Source organism: Cottoperca gobio, chromosome 22 (assembly GCF_900634415.1).
Source record: "Cottoperca gobio chromosome 22, fCotGob3.1, whole genome shotgun sequence".
Taxonomy (NCBI): domain Eukaryota; kingdom Metazoa; phylum Chordata; class Actinopteri; order Perciformes; family Bovichtidae; genus Cottoperca; species Cottoperca gobio.
The window spans coordinates 17,259,428-17,268,555 of NC_041376.1; the positions used below are offsets into that span (position 1 = coordinate 17,259,428).

General features: G+C 42.4%; 2 protein-coding genes across 6 annotated transcripts in view; one reads left to right on the forward strand and one right to left on the reverse strand.

Moving 5' to 3' along the window:
• Positions 1-1,535: 1,535 nt before the first annotated feature.
• insm2 (insulinoma-associated 2) lies at positions 1,536-5,089 on the forward strand. Its single transcript, XM_029459942.1, has one exon. The coding sequence runs from the start codon at positions 1,584-1,586 to the stop codon at positions 3,573-3,575; it is 1,992 nt and encodes a 663-aa protein (XP_029315802.1). The 5' UTR covers positions 1,536-1,583; the 3' UTR covers positions 3,576-5,089.
• A 70-nt stretch (positions 5,090-5,159) lies between these two features.
• Positions 5,160-9,128, reverse strand: part of ralgapa1 (Ral GTPase activating protein catalytic subunit alpha 1) — an 81,885-nt gene continuing 77,916 nt past the window's right edge. For 4 of the 5 annotated variants that reach the window (XM_029460397.1, XM_029460396.1, XM_029460400.1 and 1 more), the window contains one exon: positions 5,160-8,245. In XM_029460397.1, the coding sequence (XP_029316257.1) occupies positions 8,100-8,245 (146 nt within the window). In that variant the 3' untranslated portion in view covers positions 5,160-8,099. The remainder of the gene's footprint in view (positions 8,246-9,128) is intronic. The other variant, XM_029460398.1, reaches the window with a different exon arrangement.

Here is a 9,128-nt window from a genome sequence, read left to right on the forward strand (position 1 = left end):
TAGACCGCCTGGCCCCGCGCGGAGGGGACGGCCGTGCCCGGGGGGAGAGGATGGATGGATGAATCTCCCTCCGATCTCTTATCAGCCAGAGCAGACACACACACACACACACACGCACGCACGCACGCACGCACACACACACACACACACACACACACACACACACACACACACACACACACACACACACACACACACACACAGGGAAAGCTATGCCCGAGGTATTCCCACCACCACCAACAAAGACACAGATAATCAGACACTTCAGCAGGACAGACACGGTCATTAGTGTTCTTAAAAAGATATGATGTGTATCTGAGTCCCCAGGGGTGCTGTTTCTAACTATACTGACTCCAACACACAAATCTGATCAGGATTTCTTCTTGAACATATATCGGTGGCAGGTGGATGCACATCAGCTAGAGGAGAAAATCAATGACAGAAGCTCATCAATGTAGGAACAACAGCAATATGGTATTTTACAACCCAGCAAGCAAAATGGCAGATATGAACTCCACTCCTGCTTAATTACACTGTTAAAAAGCCACATTCTGCTGACTATCACAACTTAATGAGTATTATTATTGTGAATAAAAATAATAATTCAATATTTCAATGTAACAATGTAACAATGATATACATTTCCAGTATACCTCTGAAATTAGATGTCAATCCATTTATTTCCTTATGGAAAATATGAGAGTAAAAACTGCAGTTCACACAAAGGTTAACCATATTTAACAAAAAACTAAAGACTTGCAGTTGGAATTTCTTTTCACACAATGACAGAGGAAAAATCAGAGATGACAATGATCACATACAAATAGAAACTTAGACCTACATAAAATATACTATTTAGTTTAGGGTATCCAACTCCAAATGCTCATTTGAAAACATTTACACTAACATTTATGTTCATGCATGTGGGTTGATAGCTCAAACTTTGACTAGAAAATACTTATTGGACTTCATAATTCTAGACTCAGTATTTAAAAGTGAGTGCACATTTCCTCTTAGTTGTTCTTGTAATAGAAATATATAATTTTAAAGTCATTTTGGGAGTAAAACTGAACTGAATCTCCTTTAGTTCATCACAGTGACTAAATAACGCTTTCAGTCAATGGTCGTTACTCCACTTCCTCCTCAAAATGTTAGCCTAATTATTAAAAAATGAAATAACTCTAATTAGCCTATTAATAAGCCTACATTTTGGGATAGGACTACTTTCCCTGGACAAAAAACGAATTCAAGTGTGTAGTGTGTGTGTGTGTGTGTGTGTGTGTGTGTGTGTGTGTGTGTGTGTGTGTGTGTGTGTGTGTAGTCGCGCGAGTGGGAGAGAGAAAGAGACTGGTGGATAAAAACAAACACGCGCACCACAGATACTGATTACTCTCTCGTCACACCTGCGCGCGCGTCTCTCTCTCCCTCTCTCTCTCTCTCTCTCTCTCTCTCTCTCTCTCTCTCTCTCTCTCTCTCTCTCTCTCTCTCACTTCAAAGCTCTACTTGAAAGTGGGCTCGAGACAAGAGTTGTTGTTCTTTCCGCCTGGTGGTTCCGCGCGCTGAGCATCATCGTCATCATCACCATGCCTCGAGGATTCTTGGTGAAGAGAACCCGGCGATGTTCGGGGTCATACCGGTCACGAAATAACAGTAATAACAAACCTGGAACATATTACGGTGACAGGAACAACAGTGATAACTCTGAAGTGACCAAACCGGTGGCAGTGAAGGAGACCGATGTGGCCAATTATTTCCCGTTTGAACGGCCAGATGGACTTCTCCCGGTGTCCCGCGAAGACTCCGCCGGTGTCAGAGAGGCGTGGAGCCCGCACGTGGAGTCCGCTCTGGAGGCGGAGGCGGACCGGCGCGCGCAGTTACCGGAGACCGAGGAGCAGGTGAGCGAGGTAGACGTTTTGACTCCCGATAGTCATTTCTCCTGCTTCTTCCCACCTCCTCCTCTACCCCCTCGTGAGTTTACATTAACGGAGTCTTGCAACCCCATTAAACCGGTCGGCACGCGGCTGTTTGAACACCACGAGGAAGGAGAGCCGTTATTCCCCGGCAAGTGCCTGACATCCTCCCCAGTCTCGGAGATACCGGAGCTGCCGTTCCTGGTGAGCTCAACGCCGACCTCCGTGTCCGCTTCTATCGAGAGGCTCCTTGCGAGCAGCAGCCGCCACGCACCGTCCTATGGTCACAACGACAAATATGACCCAAATATGGGTCATGTGCACTTGTTCCCGCCACTGACACTCATGAACCAGCAGCAGCATCACGCAGCGAGGAAACGCTCGTTCCTCGAACAGGATCAACGCTTAAACAGCAGCAGACACAACAAACAGTCCGCGGGCAACCCGCCAAAGAAACCCAAAGTGAACCGGAAACTCAACTTCGAAGATGAGGTCACGACCTCTCCGGTTTTAGGTCTCCGGATCAAGAAGGAGAGTCCCGAGCTGAGGAGACAGCGGGAGAAGTCGTCTGCTGCCACCGGGAATCAGCCGCTGGGAGAGTACATCTGCCAACTTTGTAAAGAGGAGTACCCCGACCCTTTCTCCCTTGCGCAGCACAAATGCTCTCGCATAGTGCGCGTGGAGTACCGGTGTCCCGAATGCGACAAAGTCTTCAGCTGTCCCGCCAACTTGGCATCCCACCGCCGTTGGCACAAACCTCGTCCGGTAAACAACCAGGGAGGAGAGACTCAGACAAACAAGAGCCAGCCGCTAAAAGAGGCACGAGGGCTCATTCAGCACGAGAGGCAGCCGGTAGAGATGGAGGGCAAAGAGAACGAGCTGCTGCGCATAAATACTAATCAGCACCACGGAGCGCTGGACAGCTCCCGCATCAGGCGCGAGCCGTCCCTGATGCTACTCCACAGTCGGTCTCGGGAAAGCCCCGACAGCGACAGTCTCGCGCCTCCTCACTATGATTCCTCTCTTCATTACCGGAACCCGGTTGAAAGCTGTATGGACCTGCAGCAGCAGGTGAGAGCGGCAGACAGCCCACCCTCGAGCCTTTTTCTACTAAACGGCAACCCAGACGAGCGCGCGGACCTGCCCCAGCAGCAGAGGCCGTCACTCCCGCATCCTGCTTTACCGTTTGTCCAGTCCTTACCGGAGGAGGAAATGTACGATTGCCGGTACTGTGGGAAGAAATTCCGCCGACAGGCTTACCTGAAGAAACATCTAGCCGCGCACGAGGTGACAGCACGAGTGTCTCCGCCCCCAGCATCTTATGGCCAGGCGCGCGAGACCAGTGGCGGACAGAGCCAGGTGTTCCTGTGTCACCTGTGCGGCGCGCGGTTCCCGTCGGTTGAAATCCGAGACAAGCACCGTCTGTGGCACGCGATGAGGGATGAGTTACTGGCGGGAACATTGGGAGGAGGACTCAGACCAGACTTATTCCACGCGCAAGGAGACGAGAACGGCACCGGGGAATGCGAGCAGCAGCAGATCTTCACGTGCAATCACTGTCCGTCCACTTTCTTCAGCTCCCCGGGGCTCGCTAGACACATCAACAAATCTCATCCAACCGAGAACCGGCAGGTGATGCTTCTGCAAATGACCGTGCGACCGTAAAACGCCCGCTAGATACAGACACTCAAACAAGCCAACCGATTATTTGTGAAAATTGTCATTAATTGTCATTAATTGTCATTACGCGGACGCTAAAAACTTTAACTATTTTAATTCATTTCAGCTATGGTTCTATTATAAAATAGGACTGAGGCCTGTTTGTGTCAGTTGTGGTCCAACACTTTATCACAGTGTGTGACAGGCTGTGGATTACGGTTGAGTCACTGAGCCCTTTGTTTAAAGGTCTTGACTTGGTCCACTTAAAATATAATGATACTAGAAGGATGCAATAATTTCCCAGGGGTCCATGGTCATGAAACTGATTAGATAAGCCCAAAGCAAATGTTAACAAAACGTTGTTGTGTTGCTCGATTACACAACTACATTTAGTTGTCAGTTCAAGTGGAACTGTCCATGGTGCTGAAAGTAAATAATGACCAACTGAAACTTTGAGAAAAAACACACTTCAGTAATCTTCAACAGGTTGTTCAGTCTATAACAAGCAGGATTGTAATACTACCATGAGTGGAACTATCTTGCTTTGTTTTTTTTATTATAAAGAAAATAACATTTTAATTTATTAGACAGATGATTTAATAAACGAACACAGGATTATTATGATAGACATTTTAAACTAGAGGCAAATTAAAGTGACCCTTATAAAAATGCCATACACATTATATCTTAATATTTAATCAGTTGTTTACGAAGAATACAGTCATACAATCATACAATCATAGTTTCTAAATTAATTCTCATATAGAGAATATCTATCCTTATCTGTATTGGCACGGAGGACGCCATCTCTTTTCAGCTTCTCTTATTATGCCCAGCACTCTGTAAATGATTTGACATTTAATCACAGAAACTCAACTGTTATAGTTAGTGAACACTTGAGAGAATGGGGCCAGACTAAAGTTTGACAGAAAGGGCATTTTGATTATGACTAATTAGAGCTGGAGGGGGTCATTTTACACTAAATATACTCAATCAGCGATCGACAGGCCTCTCTACATGTGGCAGAAATTTAAACTCAGTCAACACATTTCTGTGGCAAAGTAATCAGATTACACTGAAGCTCAGGAGTCCAGTATGTTACATTACTTACTGGTGTAATAAGAAGTGACCTTTAATTACATTTAGAAGGTAACCTTCCTTACCCCGAGAACTGGAGACAGAATCAATGTCCTAACTCTATTTTAAAGACTATTTCATGTACAGCTAACAATAAAAATAATCATAGACCATAATATGCCTTTTATAGTAAATGTGCCAGTAAGCTTCTCAGCTATAAAATATTTTCATACAGAAATGGAACATTTAATGTCAGTACTACTCATAAAAAAAAATGCTTTCGTCTTTATTGATTACATATTACTGTTGAAATATTTGCTAAATGCCTTCATGATGCTAATGATGTAATTGTGGCTCTATGAAGCCTATACTATTTTGATATGTTTCAAGTTAAATGTGAAATTTATTCAAAATTATTGTCAATAAATGTTAAGACAGTACGATCAATGAATTCATGTGCTTTCGAAGGTGATTCACAACCGTGCACGCACAATATATGAATGAGTCCGGCAGTCAAATGGTACGTATCATTTATTGTCAAATTCCATCATCGCACATCCACGCTCTCTGTGTCCAAAAGAGACAGTACACGTTTACATACTACAGGTCTGACAGTAACATAGAGGAGTGTGTTGTGATACAGCGGTTACATGATCAACACATGCAGTTAGTGCTGAACTGGTGTCATGCAGTATGTACAGTCAGTAGTTACATACATCAGTTCTGGACATCACAGGCCTCACGTTCAGAGCATCCATTGATGCAGAAATGTTAAATATGATGGGAAATTTCTGTGGTGGACATGGCAGCAGAAGAAAGGGGTCTGACCTTTTCACCACTTATCAAGACAAGCAAGATGTCAAATGCTGACAAATACGGAAGAGCATTAGGGCCACATGAGAAAAATTGTACTTGAGTTCTGAGATTTAAACTCAGAATTCAGAATTGTGGCCCTAATCCTCTTCGGTGGACAGATACTTTCTGAAAAATCTGAATAAAGTTTTCCAGGCAGACAGTCCTCAGGGAAGTTGATATGAATTCTTTATAATGCTGAAAGGCTTTGTGTAACTTTTTAAAAATACATTTTGGTTGCTGCCAGTCCGTTGTTTTTTTTAAACTAAAGTCAAACATCAGTTCAGTTGAGTGAGCAGGTCATTTTGAGGTCATTGCCAAATACTGAAATATTTAGGAGCATTTTACAATTTGTAAAACAAATCCATGAGACTATAAAAGCAGCATCATGAATTCACTGGTATTTTAATCCAGAGAGTATAAAAGGAGTGCAAAGTACTGGGACAGAGTTTTGGAAGAGTTTACAGGATGCAAAGTGAGACGCAGACGGTGACTCGCAGATGAGCTGTCTACATACAGCATGTACGGATCAGAGTGCCCACCAATCAATGTGCTTCAACCTCAGCAATAATAATAATTATTGTAACAGCAATAATTTAAAAGGAACAACTCAAATCTCAGCTGACTTCAAATATTCACACACAAAGTAACAGAACATGAATTTGACCTAATTTTACACGTCACAATCATTCACCCCACAGAGGGGTGGAAAACAAGCTCAACAATCCCTTTCCTCTATCTATGGTTGAAATAAAAAAATAAAACAGTAACAGAAAATACAGTCGTAAATACATTTAAGCAGTTTAGCATAATGCAAACCTTTAACTCAGATCTATATTTTCAAATACAGATTTTTCAAATATTACCTTTACCAGGGGTCAGGCCATGGAGAAATTAATTAATGGAGACATGCGGCAAATGAACTGGAGAACCACAGCTAAAGAAAAACCCCAAGTACATAAACGATGTAAGCCATTTTGAAACCTTGTCAGTTTTATTTGAGTAGCGCTGAACTTATGGAGTGCTGAGATGAGAAAGTTAAATACATGAGTGGTAGTGTTACATTTTGTGGATTGTGAGAACATGCGGGTCACCTCCATCCAGAACTGGAACTGAGGATAGGTGTAAATATGACAGTGGAGTTAAAAAAAGAAAAGAAAATCAGGGACAAGAACAAAAGCAGTCATATCTAAAGGAGAATAAGTTGACATGTCTTACCTTTCTCCCCCTCTTTGGCCTTACAGTATCTCCTCACACTTAGAAACACTAAGGTGGTGGAAATTAATAACAGTCCACAACTAAACTTGCCACAAAAGACTCTCGGCCTCATTTAGCAATATGCCAAACAATGAACATCGAGGATAATGATGGCCTAAAACTGCCCCAATCTGGCAACGTCAAGGTTACACATAACAGTAAAGAAGAGTACTTGAGCTAAAATCAAATTACCTTTCAAACTGGTTATGAAAGAAAAAACAAGCATTTAAACATAAAACCGTGTAGTGTCAACCCATTTTAAGCAGATATGTTGTCTGAGGTTAAACCAGTTTGGCAGCTATTCTCACATAACAGTATATACACACTGTACACAACCTTTTATATATTCATATATCTACTATATATATATATATATATATTTATACTCATACATATATAGATAAACAGAATATATCGAGTTAAAGGAACAAAAAGAAGAGCTGTGGTTCCATCGAGTGACACTGAACTTAAAAACACAGCAGCATTCTTGTTCGGATCAAAACACATTTAACAGTCAATTAAAAAACAAAAAGAAAATCAAGGAAAATAAATTCAATGAACATCAGTGCACGTCCACGTCTTACAGCATGAGCACAAAAAAAGTCAGAACTAAACTTTATGGAACAAGTGCTTCCTCTTTGAGCGTTCATTTTCTAGAAAGCTCTTTTGACAATGAATCCGTCCATCATTACTTTAACACTGATTCTCACTTCTCTTCACTCAGAGGGTCACTTTTTGGCATGAGAGCATCCATCCACGACCAACCTTTTTGTTTTATTCTTAGCAAATCAATGAGTAACTATTTACATTTTGATGAGGACTTAATAGAAACCGACCCAGGCCTAATGCTGTACTGAGAACAAAAATATACTTTTATCCTGTTTCTCCATGCAACACTGTAGGATTTCATTTCAAATTCATTCTTTTTTATATCAAAACTCATGATTCTGTCTGTACACACATGGACTGACTATAGTACAAATATACAGATTCCCCATATCAATTATTTCTCTGTTCAGCAGTTTGATCTCGTTGAACGTGCTCTCCAAACAAAACAAAAACAGTATAATGTGGCACATTTTTAGCTTTTTCTGCAGTCTCGGTTACACAGGAGTTTGTGCAATTTCTAACATGGCAGATTATTATAAACTAATACGGCTGCTAAAGCTGCACTGTTTCTATTGTGGCAAAGATCAGCATGCTGCAGCACTGGTTCAACTGTTTTTCTATTTTTCTATTTATTTTTTAGCAAAGCCGAGGATATATTCAGCAGCTGTTAGCAATTTCAAAATACAGTGTTATATAGTCCACATAATACTATTAGAGCCCTGTAATCTAGAGAGTTTAAGTCTTATTGGCCGATCCAGAGGAGCGTCGCAGCTTCATGGACATGCGGCTTTTGCTAGTCCGAGGAGACATGGGGGACGCCGAGTCGCTCCCGGCCTCCCCAAGAGCCGGACTTTCTCCCCGAAGAATCTCTAGGCAGGAGCCTAGAGGGGGAGGGGGAGGAAGGCGCGGGGTGAGGGGGGGGCGAGTGAAGAGGATGGATTGATGGGGGAGGGAAGGAGGGATAAAGGAGAGAAGGGAGGAGGCAAATAAGAGAATGAAAAGGAAGAAGGGACAATGAGAAAATGACATCACGCCCCACGATGTTCTACTGAGGCCGTCTGCACAAACTCCTACAGTCACACAGGCAGGACAGACAGGGGGACGCACACCGACGGGACAACAGACAGACAGACTAAGAAAACAGGCAGAAGGGATGCATGATGTGGATCTTTCTCAGCAGTTACTGATAAACGATAATTTCACAATTTTGTATTTTAAAAATAAGTTCATAACCTGTAGTCTATGCACACCTGGGTGTAAGAAGGACTTAGATGTGAGCAAAGCTGGAAGATTTAATATTCCATAGCTCCATATGCTTCATCATTGGAATAACACATACTAATATACATTTCCTAATATCAGCCCGATATAAATCGTTTAAGTTATAAAACGCTGTGGCATGAGTGGCTGTCTTGACTTAATCTGACAGAACAGTGTCAAATAAAAACACTGTTGATACAATAATGTTAAATAATCAAATGGTTTTTCCTGCATCACATATCTTTACAGGTTATATTAGCTACACGTTAGTCAAGAGCTGCTCACTTCTACAACTTCCAGAGTCATTTTCACATGAGCTGTTGGGAAACGGGACTGTAAAAGAACAAAAATGTGACCATTGGGTCTAAAGATGACATTTAAATACATACATGAGGTAAAAGAGCTAACGTGATCTTCTATCTATAAAGCATACCATTCACAGCTAGCATGAAGGACCTTCTGCTTCAGACCCTTCCCCTTCACCCTGAGAAGGTTAAAGCTATC

Excerpts from the sequence above, each read along its gene's own strand:
- insm2 (XM_029459942.1), top strand. The coding sequence starts at position 1,584 with ATGCCTCGAGGATTCTTGGTGAAGAGAACCCGGCGATGTTCGGGGTCA.